Consider the following 20,453-nt stretch of genomic DNA (forward strand, 5'->3'; position numbering starts at 1 on the left):
CCTTGACTTAATGTCACCTCCTTAGCGGGGCCTTCTCCAGTCACCCAATCTTTGACATTACCAGTTTTAATTCTACGTGTAACTCAACTCTGACATCTTGTCTTTACTAGAGTAGTTTCTTCACCGTTTACGTTGTCATCTGCCTCCCTCCACCAGAATGCAAACTCCCCAAGAGCATGGATTCTGTCAGTCTCGTTCAACAGCACATGGCTGGGACCTTGCAGGGAGCCTGGAACATAGTGGGTGCTCAGCAAATACCCAGAGAATGAAAAAATGAGCAAACATTTCAAAAACCGAAGTGTATGGTTTCTATCTATTAGGATGCTCTTTATCTTGAAAGGGTGAATACTGTCACGTTAAGAACTCAGAGCTGGGAGCCTGATTTGCGTGTGTCAAGTGCTTAGACCCACGCCTAGGACATAGTAAACACCGTGTAAATGTTAAATAGCAATGTTGGAAAGCTTTCAGACACAAGTCCTCTACATGTTTTAGATTTGTAGCAGTTTTATCTTTTGCCATTGTAAATAGGATATTTTCTTTCACTGTATTCCCTAAATTGGCAAGTATTTATAAGTAGGAAACCTATTTATGTTCAGACTGATTTTGTACCAAGGTATCTCACTGGATTGTCCCCAAGCTCCCACTCTCTTCCCACTCTCTTCCCACTGCAGCGGCACAACTGCCTCAATTCTACATCACCGTCCCCATTCCCGTCTCTGCAGCCACCTGCTGTTCCCTTACCTTCTTTCCCTGCTGAACGTGCAGACACACTCACACTCTGTTCTGGAAATATTACCAGCAACACACACCACTACCATCACATTCAATCCAATTTAAACTTTTATGACCTAAGCTCACTTGACCCCCCCTGGGACGTCTCTCACATGACACCCAGTGTTGAGGGTTTTTTTTTAACTCTAAAACACAGGTCTCTTGTTTTCTCTCATCTCTTCTGGGCTCCCTCCCAGTCTCCAGCCCCTCCGCTGCTACCTTCCCACGTCAACCCCCCTGGGCGTTGTCCTCGTCTGCTCCTCATCCTGACCTCTCTCTTTGAGCTAATGTGGCCATACCTAACCAGTGCAACCTGTCCGGATCTTTCTCCTGAGACACACGCTTACTCACCTGCCCTCAACAAGGGGAGAGTCCAATCCATATAAAACAGAAAAGTCCACCCCCCAGCCCCCAAAACAACTCCAACAGTCCTCGCTGACTCAGGGAACGCTACCACTCCCAACCCAGGCCCCCAGAGCAGAATTCCAGCAGCCATCCCTGGCTCTCCTGTCTCCCTCACAACCAGCACCCAACTAGTTACCAAATCCAGATGCTTCTGCCCCCCACTTTTTAAACTAGTCTCTTCTACATATTTTCCTAACTTGCTTATTTATCTTATTGAGGGAGAGTTGATACACAACGCTGCATTAGTTTCAGGTGTACAACAGTTATTCGACAGGTCTGTGTGATGCTGTGCTCACCACAAGCATAGCCACTGTCAGCACACATTATTGTAATACAACTGAGAACATTCCCTACATGCTAGCATAGAGATATACCTTCTATCCCCATGACTCACTTCTGCCTCTTTACCATCTTTCTTCTCAACACTACTAGTTTACTTAAACCCTTGTCTTCTCTTGCCCACTACAGACTACTCCAACCCAAAGTCCTTTGAGAAATCACTCCAATAAATCTCTCTCCCCAAGAGAATAAAGTCCAAGTTTTTAAGGTGATCTTCAAACCCCTCTATGATCTGGTCCCTGCCTATGGCTCTGGCCTCTTTTTTTTTTTTTTTTTTTTTTGAAAGACGGAAAGAGAAAGAGAGAGAGAGAGAGCATGCACACATGCGTGAGAGCAGGAGAGGGACAGAGGGAGAGAGTGAAAATCTTAGGCAGGTTTCATGCCCAGCACGGGGCCTGATCTCACAACCATGAGATCATGACCTGAACCGAAATCAAGAGTTAGACACTTAACCACTGAGCCACCCAGGTGCCCCGACCTCATTTCTTTATATTTCACCACTACCTGCAAACCCTCAGCAACCCTAAAGTGATCAAAGTTCACCAACATACTAAGTCATTTCAAGCCTCTCAAAGTTGCATGTTGCCTCCTTTTCCTAGGCTGACCTTCAGTCCCTTATTCACATTCACCTTTTAAACCTCAGTTAAGAATCTCTTATTAATCACTGAAGCATTTCTTGGAGTACCCTCACCTCCAAAACTGACCTTCTGCTGTGTCCCCATGCACTTGTGCAGCCTGTTTGAGTACCTATTAACTTGTCACTATGCCTCCAGGTTCTCTTGTCCACCAGCCCCACCAGACCTCTGCTCTCACAAAGCAGGACAACAACTTATCTCTGCACTCTTAGCACCTGACTCCGGGTCCAACAAACACAAGACAATAAAAACTGTTGAATAAGAGAATAAACGAGTGCCGAATTTCTCAAATGAGGCTCAAATACTTTGGATATAAGAGACGAGAGATGATAACCCTTTGTTTAACTCAAATCGCAGGATACAAAATGGGCAGAAAGGAAACTGAAAGTTGTAAAAAGTCTAATGGCCAAGTATTCCTGGACAGTCTAACACCCTCTCAAGGAGGCCCAGCGTCCTGGAAGAGGAGAGGGGAGAGGGAGCTCATGACCAACTCTCACCCTGCTAAAGACGGAGTTCAGGGAGCGCTTTTCAGAAAGGAGAGAAACACCCCTACTCACCCAGATGGCAGCTGTCCGGACCCTGGTGGCCATCCCCACGGTCAGTTCTGTGCGTCCCGCGGGTGGTGGCAGGACCCAAGGGCTGCCCGGAGGAAAAAGAATCGTGAAGGGTCTCCCCGCCCCTCCCACCCTCAAGCAGGGGAGACCCTCCTGCACCCAAAGAGGGAGGGTCCGAGGCCCCGGCACCCGCCCTTCCCGCCGGCGAGACTGCTTGCCCGCGGAGCCACGCGGTTCCCCGCCTCCCACGCGCCCCTTGCCAACACAGCCGCGATCGGACGGCTGTTCCGAGTCCGGGCAGGAGAGAGCCGGGTCACACTAGTCTGCACAGTCCCGCTGCCCGGAAACGTAAGGGACTGGGCGCGTCCGGCTCCACTAACCCCTCCGCGAGCAGCCGTGGGACTCGGGGAAGACTGGCTGCCTCCGCCTCCTGGAGCTGCAGTCAGATTGGCTCTGTCCTCCCTTCTGATTCTGCGGCGGCCGCCCGAGTGCTTCGGCCACGGCCCCCGGGGAAGACGAGGCCAGCCCACTTGGGCTCCGGTAACCACCGAGAAGGGAAACTGACACAGACCCCGAAACAAGGTTCTTGGGGCCGGGGCCCAGCCAACCGCGACCGTAAGGGACGCACCGGAAATGCGTCAGCGCGACCCCGGGGCAGAGCGAACTACAATTCCCAGCAGCCTCTGCAGGAGGTCCCGCGGCGCGGGGAGGGCTCCGCGCGAGGGCCGCCGGATGGGGGCGCTGCTGCCGAGAACCTCGGGTTCTCGGGTGGGGAGTCGGGGCGCGCTGGCAGCCTTAAGTACCCCCCGAGATTTACAGTAACTCACGGCACCAGCACAGAGGCGGGAGTGGCGTAAGTTGAGGTAAAAATGTTCACAGTTCTCTGCGTTTCCGAAATGCTTATAAAGTCCAAGTTTCTTTAATAACTCAAAAATTCATGGTAACACGTTAACGTGACATTTTCATGAATATTCCTTTAAAAAAAAGTAGTGAGCTGTGGCATTGTTCTACATTTTTCTCCTGCGAGAAATCTTTTAAATGTCCAGCTAAATAGAGAACAGCTGGATTCTCGTGTTTGCTTGCACAATCTGTTGCATGTGTTGTTTTTGTTTTTGTTTTTGTGAAGTATTTAAAGAAAATCCAGCCTCACACAGGTGTGCAGTTGGAAAAGGACAGGGTTGGGTTTTTTTTTTTTTTTTATGTTTATTTTGAAGGGGGGGGGGGGTCGGGGAGAATCCTAAACAGGCTCCACACAGTCAGTGCAGAGCCCGATGTGGGGCTCGAACTCAGCAACCGTGGGATCATGACCTGACGCAGGGTCGAGTCCGATGCTCAGACTGAGCCACCCAGACGCCCGGAAAAGGACAGGATATTTTAATGCGCTTATCAGATAACTGTGGATACCCTTGGATAGCACAAGCTGAACAAGGGAAACCTTAGTTGCGGTGTGCAGTCTGAAACCACGTTGGTGACTTCACGCTATTACGTTAAAATCTATTTGTCTGTCTTGCACTTTGAATGGATAGTTTCATTCATGCTTTTGTAGCATCATAAATTAGTCACTTGGAAAATATCCACTGATTTATGCAGATCTTCACAATGTTGCCACGTTTCATTTTACAATTTGAAAAATCTTATTCCATAGTATTATAATTGATCTTAAGTATTGGGAAGCTGTGAAATTCACAGTGGCAGTACAAGTTTTCCAAAACTGTTCTATTCACTTGAAAACTCAAACTTTATGTTGGGGAAAAAAAAAATACTGTCATTTATTTTCCTTGAAGTGACAAGCTCACTTGGTTGATTTTTGAGAAAATGCCACATCCCTAAGTGTGCCTTGTCTCTCCTTTTCGTCAAGTTAAGCTGTCAGATCAAATAATCACACAAGTGCTTTTTCTAGACAACTGTGGAACTTCAGTACGCAGCACAGAATATTTGTTGCACAGAGACTAAGAAGATATGTGCTCAAGAGTTGCTTTAATAAAATTACTTTTTACTGCTCTACCAAGGACATCCTAAAGTGAAATAAATCCTAGATACATTAAATACTAGATGGAGACAGAAAGACTGAAAAGCTTTACACTGAAATGTAGTTACCATCCTTTGCCCACTGGTCTGTTAAACAATCTGTTATATACTAGTTTCTCATATTCTGTTCATTTTCTTTTTTATATAAATTTCTTAATGTTTTTTATTTTTGAGAGAAAGAGCGCACGTGTGCATGGGTGCAAGCGGGGGAGGGGCAGAGAGAGAGGAGGACAGAGGACCCAAAACGAGATCAGTAAGTTACCACAGACTTGGTGGCTTAAGCTACAAATGTATCTTACAGTTCTGTAGGTCAGAAGTTTAGCACGGATCTTACGAGGCTAAAAGTGTTGGCAGGGATCCATCCATTTCTGGAGGCTCTTGGGAAAGGATCCTTTCCTTTGTCTTTTCCAGATTTGACAGGCCACCTGCATTTCTTGGATCGTGGCCCGTTCCCTCCATATTCAAAACCAGCAACAGTTGAATCCTGTTCCCTCTGGCCTCCTCCTGTCTCCCTCTTTCACTTTTTTGTTTAATTTTTTTTGAGACAGACTGAGAATGCGAGTGGGTTAGGGGCAGAGAAAGCGGGAGACGCAGAATCGGAAGCAGGCTCCAGGCTCTGAGCTGTCAGCACAGAGCCCCATGTGGGGCTCGAACTCACGAGCTGTGAGATCATGACCTGAGCCGAGTCCGTGGCTCAACCGACTGAGCCACCCAGGCGCCCCTCCCCCTTTCACTCTTAAGGACGTATGGGTTACACTGGGCACGTTTGGGGAACGCAGGATTAGCAAACTTCATTCCCTTTTGCCATAAACATAACATATTCAGAGATTCGAGGATAGGATGTGGACATCTTCCAGGGGCCGTTATTTTGCCTATCACGTATCCATGACTGTCTCCAGCCAAAACTTCGTTCCACCGGTATTGCCCTGCAAGTGGGGGCCTGCAAACTTTTTCGGTCAAAGTCCAGCGAATAAGTGTGCTAGTGCTGCCCTGATAAAGTACCACAGAGTGGTTTCAACAACAAATTTATTTTCTCACAGTTCTGGAGGCTGAAAGTCAGAGATCAAGGTGTTGACCAAGTTGGTTTCTCCTAATGCCTCTCTCCTTGGCTTGTAGCAGGTCATTTCCCCGTGTCCTCCCATGGTTGTCCCTCTGTATCTGTGTCCTCCTCTCCTCTCCTAAGGACACCAGTCACATTGGATGAGGACCCACCCTAATATCATTATTTTAATTTAAAATGTTTAAACTTGAAAGACCCCAGTCACATTCTGAGTTATTGGGGATTAGGACTTCAGCATAGGAATTTGGGGGGGGAGACAACTCATCCCGTAACAATCAGTTAGTAAATGTTTTAGGTTTTGTGTGCCACAGTCTGTCACAACTACTGACGCTTGCCCTTGTAGCACAAGAGCAGCCACGGCCAACACGTACGTGAATGAGCACGGTTGTGCTCTGGTAAAACTGAAATGACAGAAGTAGACAGAAGGCCAGATTTGGTCTATGTCCATTGTTTGCTGACTCCTGGCCAACACTATGCCGGGGCACCCCGTGTTGTTACCCCGTCATTATAGTAAGTATATACCACTTGTTCAGTAGTAGGTAGGTCGAAACCTTTTGCTGTTGTTCTTTAAAACGGTCTGTTATTTTTATTCCTTTGGTCTTGCGTGCACCTTTTAGGCTTCAGTGACCAAGTTCCAAGTAAAACCCTCTGTAATAAATTGTGGTATCTATTAGGATGTTATTTCTACGTGGCAGGCACTGTTGCTTCACCGTCCAGTAACTGTCCTCTCCCGTTCCTCTTTGCTACAAAAGCTCTGTACGTTTAGGTGCTGGTTGGCCGTAAGTTTATGGCATTCCCCTTTCTAGATTCAGTGGATGCATGTTTATTTCTTCAAGTCATTCAACAAACATTTATTGAATGACTACAATGAGCTAGCCACTGTATTAGGCCAGAGGCTATATCAGTAATTAAGACAGATCCTTTGGGAAGCATTCATTTTGGCAAGGGAAGACAGATGATTGACAGATAAGAAATACTACTGAAAAATGAAAAGAAGAGGATAAAGGGGACTAGCAGTGCCAGAGGGGTGGCTGCAACTTTAAGTAAAGCAGTGTCTTAGTTTCCTAGGTCAGCTGTAACAAACTACCAGAGTGTGGGCTTCAGCAACAGAAATGTATCTCACAGTTCTGGAGGCTAGAGGTCCAAACTCAGGCTGTTGGTAGGGCTGGTTCCTTCCGAGGGGTGTGAGGGAAGCATCTGTTACAGGCCTCTGCCTATTATATACCACTGATACTGGATTAGAGCCTGCACGAATGACTTATTGAACTTGATTACCTCTGTGAAGACCCTTTCTTCAAGTAAGGTCACGTTCTGGTAATGGGGGATGACCTCAACACACGAATTTTGGGAGCACAAAATTCAATCCATAAAAGGTAGTCAGGGTAGAGCTCATTTGTAAGGTAATACACCCTACATCTAATCATTTCCCACAGGTCTGTGATAGAACTTTGTCACTAAAAATAAGTGAAAGATGAATTTCTACTGTGTGCAGTGAAAAGCAGCTGGCCTTTCCAACCTGATGCCACAAATCTATGGCACCTCTGTTGCCTTGCCATCTGTCTCCTAAATCGATCTCATTGTTGGAGTAACTTGCGAACCTCAACCAACAGCTGTTTACACACCATTTCTTTCAACCAATTCTAATTCCTGTTCACTAGCTGCTGAGACACTGGGCACATGATCAGCTTCCCAGTTATTTAAGGGCTAAGTTAACTAAACCAAACATTTTCACCATCTTGCCTTTCAGGAATGGTAATGCACAGATTAATCAGTGTGTGCTTAATTCATGGATGAATGTTAATACTTTCTCGGGGCACCTGGGTGGCTCCGTCGGTTAAGCTCCCACTCTTAATTTCGGCTCAGGTCATGATCCCACGGTTCGTGGGTTTGAGCTGTGCTATCAGCTTGGGATTCTCTCTTTTGGTTTCTCTCTCTTCCTCTTTCTCTCAAAATAAACGTAAAATTAAAAAAAAAAAAGACAATACTTTCCAAATCATTATGTGCCTGTAACAATGGTGACTGATTATATCGGGACCTCTCTTAAAATTCCTGTGGTTTCCCCTTACCCTTAGGATAGTGCCAGGATCCTTAACCAGATGTGGAGTCGGCAGGTAGTAGTGGAAACACCACGTGCCGGAGCCAAAGTGATCTGCGCTTGAACCCTGGGTCTTCCTCCACTTACTCTGCAACTTGGGGCAAGTCGCTGTGAACTCAAAACAGAAGTAGGTTGCACACACGAACAGAATTCATGTGAGGATTAAGCGAGATGGGGCATGTAACTTATATGCCACCACTTGTGGCATTTAACAGTAATTTACTTTCTTCCCTTTACATCCTAATTTCCACTCAGTCCCTGCATCATTTTAAGATATGACACAATGATAACATAGGGGGAGACAGAGGACACTGAGTGAGGTCTGAGTGAATTTGTCTCTGAAGGAGATAAATAACAATGGTACTGTGTATTTTTTATATTGAACTGGCTAATTTTGTTAAGATCCTCTACAAAGTGCCAGACATTGTCTTGTTTGAGATCTGCCACACACTTACCAGTTATTTTTCATATGAAACTTCACCATTTACTAGCTATGTAAATGGGGACAGACTACCTAAATTGCCAACCTCTAGTTCCCTTAACCATAGGGGCAATAGTATGTCAATCACAGGGTTATAGACAGAAGTAATCTATTGTATGAAAGGGCTTAGCTTGGCTATCTTGTATCAAGCTGTCTATAAATGAAGATGAGCTACAAAAATCAGCAACTACTACTACTGTTACTATGTGTCACTTGGAGCTGCAGATTTTCTCTGATTTCCCAGAAATTCCTGGTTTGCTGAGTATTTTGAAAAAATCAATTTTATTGAGATAAAATTTGCATACAACAAACTGGACCCACTTAAAATGTATACTCTGATGAGTTTAACAGACAAGTACAGTCATGGAACCACCACCAGTCAAGATACAGATCATCCCTAATGGTTCCCTTGGGGTCCCGTCTGCTGTCAGTCACCCTCCCATCCCCAGCCAACCACTGGTTTATCTGCTGCCAAGTTCCATGGTTAAGGTTCTAGCAGCTTATTTGTAGACAAAAACTTTGGAAGAGAAAAAATTCCTTTACTGAAGAAACTGTAATATAAAAGTAATTTGTATTTGTTGAAGAGACTTTGGGAAAAAATAGAAAACTACAAAACAAAACAAGAATAAAGAAAAAAAAGAAAGTTAACTGCTCTTAATCTTTTGACAAATTTCCTTAAGAGTTTTAAGCAAGATTCATTTCAGTTATTTACAATTGATTTATTTTTATACATTTCAGTTTACTCCATATTAACAACTATTCATCATGCTTTTTTCAAAACACATGACAACATCAACATTTTTCTTGTCAACAGTTTGCATTAATTTTAATGTCTGTGTAATACTCCATGACACGGATACACTATAACCATTCTGCTATTATACATTTCTATATTGCAAAATTTGCACTATCGTAAGTAACGTTTTAGTGACCATCCATAGACATTTCTCTCTTCCTACATTCCTTGGTGTGTTAATAACAGTAGTAGTAGCTAACACATTTAGTACTTGTGGGCCAGGCACTGTTTTAAATACTTTATACACATTATCTCACTTAATCCACACAACAACCCTCTGAGGTAGATACTAGAAATAACTCCATTATACAGTTGAGGAAAATTGAGCCATAGGTTATCAGAAACTCTAAGAGGCCCGGTTAAGGGACTACTCTTCGACTCCCATTAAGAACCACTGCTTACCATGAAAACGATTTCTGATAGGAGTACATTATACATGCGAATGATATATATATGCACTGAAGAACGCAGCACTAATTGAGGAACCCAGGATCTAGTTCTTGGTCTGACTTCACTCAAAATGTGAGACCAGTGCCAACTCACTTGATCTCAACTGTACAATGAAGATTACACATTAGGTGCTCGCTTCAGCAGCACATATACTAAAATTGGAACGAAGATTACATGTTAGATGGTCTCCTGCTCCTTGTGAAGTCTCGTGACTCTTGACAGTCATTTCTAGATTTTTCCTGGGAGAGAGACATCAAGATCTTTGTCCTCCTGGTCTCAAAAATACTTATCACTCAACAATCAATCATTAAGCATCTAAAATATATTTTGTTTGCTAGAAAATGGCAAATAATGGCTAGTCCTTCACAGAGATCCATTTATAGAATGAAACAGAGAGTTAAAACAGGTTCTCTTTCTGAATCTTTTTTGGGTCATGAACTTACCACAGAATCTGAAGATCAGGCTTCTCTCCCTAGAAGAGAAAACTTCTGTACAAACGAGATGATTTTGCATACAATATTAAAAGTTGTTTACTGATCCTCAGAAGTGAGCCGTTACACCCACTACGGGTAGTGATTTCCTCAGGTTGAGAAGTGCTGATGTAGGTAAGAAGGAAACGTGGCTGGGAAGGAAGTGAGAGCTCCAGGAGCTCTTGCTCGCTGGCAAGCAGGTTTAATTCAATGACGCACACCAGAGGTGGGGCAACAACAGTGACACCAGCTACCACAGCTAACAACAATAAAGCACTTAATATACATCAGGCACAATTCTAAGTTGTTTATATGTTTACTCAGTTAATACTCACCACAGTCCTACAAGGTAAGTAATGTCCCTAATTTACAGAAGAGGCACCGATGTTAGGCAGCATGCCCAAGTTCACCCAGCAAGTTAAGGACAGAGGTGGAATTTCAACTTGGGTAGTGTAGCTCAAGCTTGTGCACTTAGCCACTAAGTTTCCTTTATAAAGATAAAAGACTACCTTGGAAGGAGGGTGGCTTTGAGCAGTGCTGTTTATTTCATGAGCATAGCTGCTCTAAGAATGGCCCAGGTACCTGCTCCCACTCAAAGGGGACCCTCCCTCATGTGCTCAAACACCTAATCTTCTAGGTCTCAAAGTCCAAAGAAACCCTGTGTTTAAATTCCCAGGAGCCTTCAGCACACGGTCTCAAAGAGCACAACTCCATGACCCAAACAACGTAGAATAGGAAACTTGCCAGCAGGTGGTCCTTAAGCATCCTTGATGATAGAATAGAGAAACTGGATATCCTTTTTAATGTTTAAAAATATCTTCAAATAATTATTGGAGTAACATGGAATAAACTATAAAACTCACTCAATCCCATCACCTAACAAATCGATTCTGTTCATTATCCAGAGTTTTTCGATTCTTGCTCACATGCAAATATACTTAAAATAAGTACCATTACTAGTAAATGTGTTCTTTTTCAGCTTTACATTATAAGCATTTTCCCTGCTAACCAAAATGTGGTTTATATCAGACACATAAAAGAGTAGACACTACTAACTGTCCCAGAAGGACAATCAAGTAAAAATATGGCAGGTTATTTCACTGGAATATTATTTTCCACTTTTTTACAATAACTATCAATTTTTTATTCTTTGCAATAGGAACTCTCATTGACTTATCTTTCTGAAGTAGCATTCTGACTGACATCTTTTTGAAGAAGGCAATGAAGCTGGATAATCTCCCACCTACTTAATGGTTCCTTCTCAGATTCTAGCATTTTAAGGCTCGGTCAAGAATGCTCCAAGGACAACTGCTTTTATAGGAACTTGTGGAAAGAAAAGCTGATGTGTTTTTGTACTACAATGAAATCTGTAGGTTATTTCTCCTTCTAGGACCAATTCTCTAGTGCACAAAAGGGTAGTGACAAGATTGAAAGCATTTCTGCACAGATTACATCTACACTGCTTCCCTCCAGAAGGAGTTTCTAATGTAAAACCAAGTTATTGCTCTTTGTAAAGAACTTTCCACATTCGTAATATTAATAAGTATTCTCTCTAATATGATTTGTCTGATATCGAATAAGGTTAGGGCTATTAACAAGCGCTGTCCCACATTGGTTACAAGTTAAGAACTGCTCTCCAGTGTGGGCTATTTGATGTACTATCAACGGAGAGTTCTGGCTGAAGATAATCCCACACTGATTACATTTATAGGTCTCTTCCCCAACATGAACCCTCTGATGCTTAATAAGGTCGTTCTTCCGAATGAAGGCTTTCCCACACTGGCAGCATTCATATGGCTTCTCTCCAGTATGAATTCTCTGATGCACGATGAGGGCAGAACTCTGGCTGAAGGACTTCCCACAGTCGTGGCATTCATATGGTTTCTCTCCAGTGTGCGTCCTCTGATGGGAGAAAAGGTGAGAGCTTCTACTGAAGCATTTTCCACAGTCTTTACACTCAAAGGGCTTCAGTCCTGTGTGAGTCCTGTGGTGCACCACAAGGTGAGACCTCTGGCTATATGACTTCCCACACTCGTTACATTCGTAGGGCCTCACTCTGACATGAGTTCTCTGATGCAGAATGAGATGTGTGCTCTGTCTGAAAGACTTCCCACACTCAGGACATTCATAAGGTTTCTCTCCAGTATGAGTTCTCTGGTGCCTAATGAGCCTGGAGCTGTGAACAAATGACTTCCCACACTGGCTGCACGTGTACAGCTTGTCTCCTGTGTGAGTTCTCTGGTGGGTCACAAGGTGAGAGAACCAGCTGAAGGACTTTCCACACTCTTTACATTCATAGGGTTCCTCACCAGTGTGAGTCTTCTGATGTCCAATGAGGTGAGAACTCCGGCTGAAAGACTTTCCACACTCTTTACATTCATAGGGTTTTTCTCCAGTATGAATAAGCCGGTGCCTGGTAAGATTAGAACGCCAGCTAAAGAATTTTCCACACTCCTTACATTCATATGGTTTCTCCCTATGTATGCCCTTCGATACACCAAGGGATGTACCACCGGTAAGAGAGTTGACAGTATCGGGGCATTTGTAAGACTTATCTCCTGGTTGAGTTCTTGCAAACTGAATAAGATGAATATTTTGACAGAAGGTTTGACCACATTCACTACTATTACTTGCATAGCTTTCCTGATGACCACTAAAAACTAAATTATGTTTTAAACTTTTAGTATGTGAGTCATGTTTGTGGAAATACTCCCTCAGCACTAGTTGAGCAGGAAGAAGACAATTTCCCCCATATTTACTGTTTTCACAGACTCTCTCCTGATTAAGTGCTTTCTTTTGGGTGAATGCCACTTGCCTCAAATGTCTCTCCTGATTTTCCTGATACTTGTCCAACTGGTCTTCACACTTCCAGACTTCTTCTAATGACAAATACCAGAGATCGTTCTTTGGGATTCCTTCCATTTTAATGCCATAGGATTGTTTATCTTTAGAAATGCTCTTACTGGACACTGATGATTTAATTTCAACCGCAGTGTCCAAATCTGAAAGAAATGAGGAACCTTCGTGTAACTAAAAAACCATTAAGGTCCAAACAGTGGGATGTGAAGTATGGAGGCTGCACGAGCTGCTTATACAGCTGCCTTCCTAGTAAGAAAGCAAAGAGGAGAGCAGCAAACAGGAAGGGTGCTGGACTGTGCAGCACAGAAGAGAAGCAGTGAGGCCAAGGGGAAGCCACAGGACTGGGCAGGACACACGGGATCAGGATATTCAGTGCTGGGTGGCAATAAGGGAAATCCCTTATGGCACTCCCATGATCTAAACTATTAATGATGTAAGAACCTAACATGTCTACTTGTTGCCAGGCCCTTCCCCTGACATGCCTTCTTCACACTGCAATTTCACATTCCTAAACCACGAGTTCAGCCTTATGCCAGGGAGTGCCTGTTCCTGACACCAGCACAGTGCAACACGATAATGTCCAGACGTCTGGCACCAAGAACCTCAGAAAGGCCAAGCAACAGGCTGGAAAAGCAACTGTACACACATTATCCAGCCACAGGCTCTGATTCTAAGCTGTAACACTACTAGTGGTGAATTCAGACAAGTTGTTAAACTTTTCAAACATCACTTTGCTTATCTGTAATCCAAGGAGCAACAGTGAACTGTGGCGTAAGATTGTCATTAAGTACTGTACAGTATGAGTTCATCACAGACCCTGACACACGTGTGGTCAAAGCAATACCATAGTAATCATTATTTACACTATTCTGGTCTTAAAAAAAAGGGGGGCGCCTGGGTGGCTCAGTCGGTTGAGCGTCCGACTTCGGCTCAGGTCATGATCTCACGGCTCGTGAGTTCGAGCCCCGAGTCGGGCTCTGTGCTGACAGCTCAGAGCCTGGAGCCTGCTTCAGACTGTGTGTCTCCCTCTCTCTCTGCCCCTCCCCGCTCATGCTCTCTCTCTCCCTCTGTCAAAAATAAAAAAAAAACACTAAAACAACAACAACAACAACAACAACAACATTATTCTGGTCTTACATCCTGATTCCTTTGTTTGGAGACATCAAGACTTAACAACTGATAGGACTCACACCACAGGACACTAACTCACAACCTAGCCCCTAACTCATATTCTCCTGGGTTTTTCTGCCCTTTTGTTTGTACTTGTATTACTGCACGTTATTTACCCTAGTTAAAAGCCTGTTTCTCAATGCCTTTTAGGTAAAATGTTGGTTCTTAACCTAGAAAAGAAACACCATTAAAGAAATGGTGGAGAGAGAGAACATTAAGCAGGCTTCACATTTGACACAGAGCCCAACACAGGGCTTGATCCCATGACCCTGGGATCATGACCTGAGCCGAAATCAAGTTGGACGCTCAACTGACTAAACCACCCAGGCGCCCCTTAAGTAATCTCTATGCCTAACACGGGGCTCAGACTCACAACCTCTAGATCAACAGTCACATGCTCTACCGACTGAGCCAGCGAGGCTCCCCCCACCCAAAAACACTGTTTACAAAGTACCATCTCTCCCTACACAAGTGAGGTAATATTCTACTCTTATCTGGTGTACGGGTTGAACTGTGTGCCCCAAATAAGATATGTGCCCGTATCTCAGAACGCAACTTGACTTGGAAACAGGATCACTGCACGTGCAGTTAAAATGAAGTAGTACTGGAGCAGGGTGTGCCCCTAATCCAGAGACTGGTGTCCTTACAAGGAGAGAAGAGGGGGCCTGGGTGGCTCAGTTGGGATCTGTGCTGATAGCACAGAGCCTGCTTGAGATTCTCTCGCTCTCCCTCTCTCTCAAAATAAATACACTTAAAAAAAAAAAAAAGGAGAGGAGATACAGAGACAGACATACAGAGAAGACAGACATGAAGGCAGAGGCTGATTGGAATGATGTGTCTACAAGCCAAGGAACACCTGAGACTACCAGAGCCTCACGAGGCAAGGAAGGATCCTGTCCTCCAGGCGCCAGAGGGCGTGTGGCCCTGCTGACACCTTGATTTCAGACTTCTGACCTTGAGCTCTGAGAAAGCATGCTTGTGTAAACTACCAGTTTGTGGAACTTTATCTTCGCAGCGCCAGGAACTAACAGGCCTGCTGATAATCCCTGTGCCAGGCCCCTAACCGCCTTCTTTGTGGAACCCCCACCAGTCTCCGTTTTCAGTCACTACTTTGTTAGTTACTAGCTTCTCCCTCACCCTGACTTTTCTTTTCTTGTGGTAAAATACACATGACATAAAATTTACCATCTTAACCATTTTTAAGGGTACAGCTCAAGTATGACATACATTTGCATGGTTGTACAGACATCCCCTTGTGTCATCTCCTCTGTGGAATCAAAACTCAGTGCCTCTTAAACAGGAAGCCCCTTCTCCCATCCCACCAGCACCTGGCAGGCACCATCACACTTTCTGTCTTTATGATTTCGACTACTTTAAGTAACCTCATGTAAACTAATCATATTATTTATCTTTTTGTGTCTGGCTTCACTTAACATAACATCCTCAAAGCTGATCCATGATGTAGTTCGCAGAATTTCCTTCCTTTTTAAGGCTGAATAAATAGCCCATTATGTACGTGTGTGTGTGCGTGTGTGTGTGCACGTGTGTGTGTGCGCGTGTGCACACGTGCATGCGTGCGGCCATGATTTCTGATAAGAAACACACCACCCTTATTCTCCCCTCCCCTCCTTCCAGGGCATCAAAATCCCACAGAGAAGTTTTTCAAACCACAAATGCCAACTGGAAAATTCTAAAATGAACATGTGTGATGCAGACTGGGGGCTGGGTACCAATGGGGAACAGCTGTGAGTGGCATGTTTGAACACATACATGTGATTCTTCCCTTCATTAAAATCCTAAAACTTGTCATATATTACGTAACACAATACTCTAGTGAGTTATATTTAAAATATGTAGCATCCATTCATCATCTCATCATTTATATTTTTAAAGCCACCACTCATTATACTTTCTTTCCACTTTGATTATGAAGCTCACATAGCCTGGTAGATTCCCTTAAATTCCATGTGTTTAAGCACATGGAGTTTCAGTATTTCTTTTGACAGCAAATTCTCAATAAAAATCTAAACTGCTGATCTAGTCAGTTAGTTTTAGATAGCAGTCAAGAGACACCTGGAAAAGCTTATAAATGAATGAAGACGTGGATGAAAAAAATAAAGGAAATAATAGAGAAATGAAAAGAAAACAGAGGACAATCTTTCTTCCCACGGCCCCAAAGCAACTGCATGATCAAGTTCTAACACTGTATTAAAGGACTTGCCTTTGAGGCAGAAATTTGAGACAGTCACCTACAAGACCAAATGTAAGAAAACTAAAAAACAGTTTATGGTATTTAAAAGTACACTTAGGGGTAGCCAGGTGGCTCAGTCGGTTAAGCGTCCAACTTCAGCTCAGGTCACGATCTCACAGTCTATGGGTTCGAGCCCCACGTCAGGTTCTGTGCTGACAGCTCAGAGGCTGGAGCCTGCTTCGCATTCTGTGTCTCCCTCTCTCTCTGACCCTCCCCGCTCACGTGCGCGCGCTCTGTCTCTCTCTCAAAAATGAATAAACATTAAAAAAATCTTTAAGGGGCGCCTGGGTGGTGCAGTCGGTTAAGCGTCCGACTTCAGCCAGGTCACGATCTCGCGGTCCGTGAGTTCGAGCCCCGCGTCGGGCTCTGGGCTGACGGCTCGGAGCCTGGAGCCTGCTTCGATTCTGTGTCTCCCTCTCTCTCTGCCCCTCCCCCGTTCATGCTCTGTCTCTCTCTGTCCCAAAAATAAATAAACGTTGAAAAAAAAATTAAAAAAAAAATCTTTAAAGTAAAAAATTAATTAAAAGAATTAAAAGTAAGAATTGAGAAAATACAAAATAAAGAGCTGGAGTACAGTAAGAAAGATGTGTTTTGGGAGCAGCAGTTCTGGAGAAAAAGGAGTTCAGCCAGCAGAACTGGCAAGCCCCTCAGCACACTCAGAAGAGTGGCCAGTGACCAAGCCCCACAGCACGAGGCCATGGGAAGGGGCCACAGGAAAGGGAAAAGACAGGTGAGGATGAAAGAGGAGACTGTGTGACAAATGAGAGCATGGCGACACTAGAATTGGCGTAAGAACCAGGAAAGCAAGACCAACAGGGCTGAAACCAAGTACGTGAACAGAAAGATAATTTTCATGAAGAGTACACGTTTGTCTCTGATGCAAATGACGTGTGGCAAGACTACAGAAAGACTGGTCATGGGGAAACAGAAGGTAAATAAACTCAGTCTTCGCCTCGGAAATGAGAACCAGTGACCACTATGCCCAGGGAGTCCAGCCCCTCATGCTCCTCCGGGCCATGACCGGCAACACCTCTTGACTGGTCCTCACCTGGGTGGGTCTCCCGGTGAGTCCCTCTCTCCACCAGCCATGGCTCTTCCCCTTTCTCCAACTGGAGGATCACATCTGGTTTGGGAAGCTGATGCCCTGTGCATGGTGAAAGATAAAGAATTGGGCAAGGGTTGGGAAGCTCTGTCCTGGACACAAAGAGCATCCCAGATTCAGCCCCAATCCCTTCTTAGTCCCGGGGGGACTCTCAAAAGTAGACAAGGGGAGGCTACATATATATATATATATATATATATATATATATATATATACACACACACACACACGTATACATATACATATATATATATATATATATATATATCCCACACACAAACACAAAAGTAGAAGTGAGTACAAAAGCCCTCTTCTCTGCCCCAAGGAAATCACATCCCTGGCCCCAAGCTCATACTCTGATATATGTGCTTGACGATCTCCATACCTTTTGATCAATGAAGAACCAAAATCCTCACAGGGGGATAGCTCCGAGAATACAACTTAGTCTTACCCAAGGAAACCAGGTTCTTATAGTTCTCCAGCATCACATCTTTGTACATGATCTGCTGGGCAGTATCCAGCAGCTTCCACTCCTCCCTGGTGAAGTTCACAAGTACATCCTTGAAGGTCACCAGTGCCTACAACATGGAACAAATCTGTATCAAGCCAGATGTATATTTCCGCCCTTCCTTCCTGAGTACAGACAGAAAGAGACTTAGGCAGACAGCACTGGGGTAGGGAAAGAGAACGGGCCAGAATTCATTCCAGAAGTGAGTAGTATTTATTTCGGATTCTGATCAAGTCCTAACAGGAATGGCTATTAGATACCTACTGTCTAAAATCCAGTTCCATGTTATGCTCTAGGTTTAGAAATTGTCAGAACTTGTATTTAAATCAACTCTGTTATGACACCTACAGCAAGGAGCATCAGACACCAAAAGTTAATCTACATTTATATTACGTGAAATAAAGAACCCAATTCAGGGCAGAAAAAAGAGGGACACAGCAGTCTTCAGTTCAAGTATAACTTCATGCTTCAGAGACCAAACTCACCATGTTTTCTGATCTAAAATAATTATCCAAAACATTTTTCCTAAACATTGGGAGGTAGGCATTTTTTTTAATTTTTTATTTATTTTTATTTTATTTTTGAAGGAGAGAGAGAGAGACAGAGCATGAGCTGGGGAGGAGCAGACAGAGAGGGAGACACAGAATTCGAAGCAGGCTCCAGGCTCTATGCTGTTAGCACAGAGCCCAACGTGGGGCTCGAACTCACGAACTGCAAGATCATGACCTGAGCTGAAGTCGGATGCTCAACCGACTGAGCCACCCGGCGCCTCCATGGTAGGCATTTTTTTTAAATGAAGATTTGACAAAGAAACAATAGACACAGAAGCAAGGCCTTTATTAGCTACATTAAAAAGAAATGCTGACTACACAGAGAAACAACACCTACTTGAAGGAGGATATCTCCCCAAGAACCATGAAGGTCAGAAGACCGTGGAATAATAGCTTTTTAAAAGCTGCAAGAACTGTCAAGCCAGAATATCCAGTGAAAATACCTTTCGGGAATGACGCAAAATATACTCTCAAGTGAAGTAAAAGAATTTGTCCCCAGCAAACCTGCTGCTCTAAAAGACACGCTAAAAGTAGTTCTTTAAGCAAAAGGGAAATATTGACAGAGAGAAACTTTAAATCCCAGGAATGAAGGATGAAGAACAAAAACGGTAAACATCTGGGTAAATATTACTAGTTTTCCTAACTCCTTCAAGATATGTAGCACAGTGAAAGCAAAACCCACAGCACTCCTCAGTGGGATTTTCCACATACGCAGAGATAGTATGTGTAGGACGCTCCAGGGGAGGAAGCTGAATGAGGCACCAGGGGCCCCGTCTCCCACCCTGGAAGCTCCCAGAGGTTCCATCCCCCAAGCTCCTCATGCCCTGGCTGTGGTCACCCCTGGATAAGTACGTAACTTGTGCCTGAGCTCCTTCCGACAGGAGCTCCCCAGGGAGGCATCACGTAGCCAGCTCCACATCTAGGACAACCAGGGCCAGAGAGACCCACCAGGCACGAACACTCCCAGTTCCCACATCATTTTGTGGGGAGGAAGCATGCTGTGGCCTTCATCCCCAGTGTGGATGAAAGCATGTTGTCAGAATCCTCAATATCACCCAGTTGGCTCCTGCCCACATCACTGCTAAGCCTCTATTTCTTTTACATGGAAGGAAATAAAACTACATCTACAAACAAGCAAACAAAATAGTGCCAGTCTCCCAGAGAAGAGTGTCCAAGATATAATTTCTCAAGTTCCTAGTCAAAGGACTCCAAAACTCAAGCAGAAAGGGGTTCTCAGTTGGAAAACAAAGAAGGCAGCCCAACTTACATGGGACCGGGCCGTTAACAACTTGGTCTCCATGCCCTCCTTGTTCTTGATGATGCTTTTTTCAGTAATGAAGATCCTGAGGAGGAGAAGGTAGAAAAAAGAAAGAAACATGAGGAAGGTTTGCTATCATGGGGAGGTTTCATAAACCATCAACCTAGACTCCCTCATACTTGGCTGAGTATAATGCAAACACCCACCACACAAAGAGGAACATCAGAGATAGTCCAAAAACACATCTACAGTGCTGAAATTCCCAGGAGCAGGAAGAAAAGAGCTATGTCGATTGCAGTTTTTCCCCTTAGTCTCTAGAGTTCCACGCAAAATTTCATTTGCAATTTATATGGTTCTACTGCTACAAATTCTCTTTTTTGAGAAAAACAAACCAAAAAACAAAACCCGCCTCGATCTAATATCCTTACTTTACAGATAAGAAAACAAGTGTTTTCTCCAGCTGATCACAGGAGGGAAGTCAGAGATTGGAAGCACAAGAACCCTGGGATGGGCCACTACTGGCCTGCAGGTGGAGGGTGCCACACAGCAAGGAGTGTGGGCGGCCTCGGGGAGCTACGAGCAGCACCCAGCTGACAGCCAGTCCTAGGACAGCGTACAGTCACAAGTAACCGCGTTCTGCCGACAATCAGAGCCTCCAAATGAGAACCCA

At 44.3% G+C, this 20,453-nt stretch overlaps 2 protein-coding genes across 2 annotated transcripts in view; both read right to left on the reverse strand.

Annotated features, from left to right (window-relative positions):
* Nucleotides 1–3,277, reverse strand: part of ZNF268 (zinc finger protein 268) — a 31,786-nt gene extending 28,509 nt beyond the window's left edge. Inside the window, exons 1-2 of the mRNA XM_047101061.1 lie at nucleotides 3,085–3,277; nucleotides 2,708–2,789 (exon numbers count right to left, since the gene is read on the reverse strand). Of these exons, the coding sequence (XP_046957017.1) occupies nucleotides 2,708–2,740 (33 nt within the window). The 5' untranslated portion in view covers nucleotides 2,741–2,789; nucleotides 3,085–3,277. The remainder of the gene's footprint in view (nucleotides 1–2,707; nucleotides 2,790–3,084) is intronic.
* A 5,354-nt stretch (nucleotides 3,278–8,631) lies between these two features.
* The window catches only part of ZNF10 (zinc finger protein 10), a 67,323-nt gene continuing 55,501 nt past the window's right edge, over nucleotides 8,632–20,453 (reverse strand). Inside the window, exons 8-11 of the mRNA XM_047101047.1 lie at nucleotides 19,793–19,915; nucleotides 17,918–18,044; nucleotides 17,413–17,508; nucleotides 8,632–13,086 (exon numbers count right to left, since the gene is read on the reverse strand). Coding sequence (XP_046957003.1) covers nucleotides 11,621–13,086; nucleotides 17,413–17,508; nucleotides 17,918–18,044; nucleotides 19,793–19,915 — 1,812 coding nt within the window. The 3' untranslated portion in view covers nucleotides 8,632–11,620. The remainder of the gene's footprint in view (nucleotides 13,087–17,412; nucleotides 17,509–17,917; nucleotides 18,045–19,792; nucleotides 19,916–20,453) is intronic.

The sequence above is a fragment of the Lynx rufus genome, unplaced genomic scaffold (assembly GCF_022079265.1).
Source record: "Lynx rufus isolate CCGP_SWC_20201006 ecotype Redwood Valley unplaced genomic scaffold, mLynRuf1.p SCAF_55, whole genome shotgun sequence".
Classification (NCBI taxonomy): domain Eukaryota; kingdom Metazoa; phylum Chordata; class Mammalia; order Carnivora; family Felidae; genus Lynx; species Lynx rufus.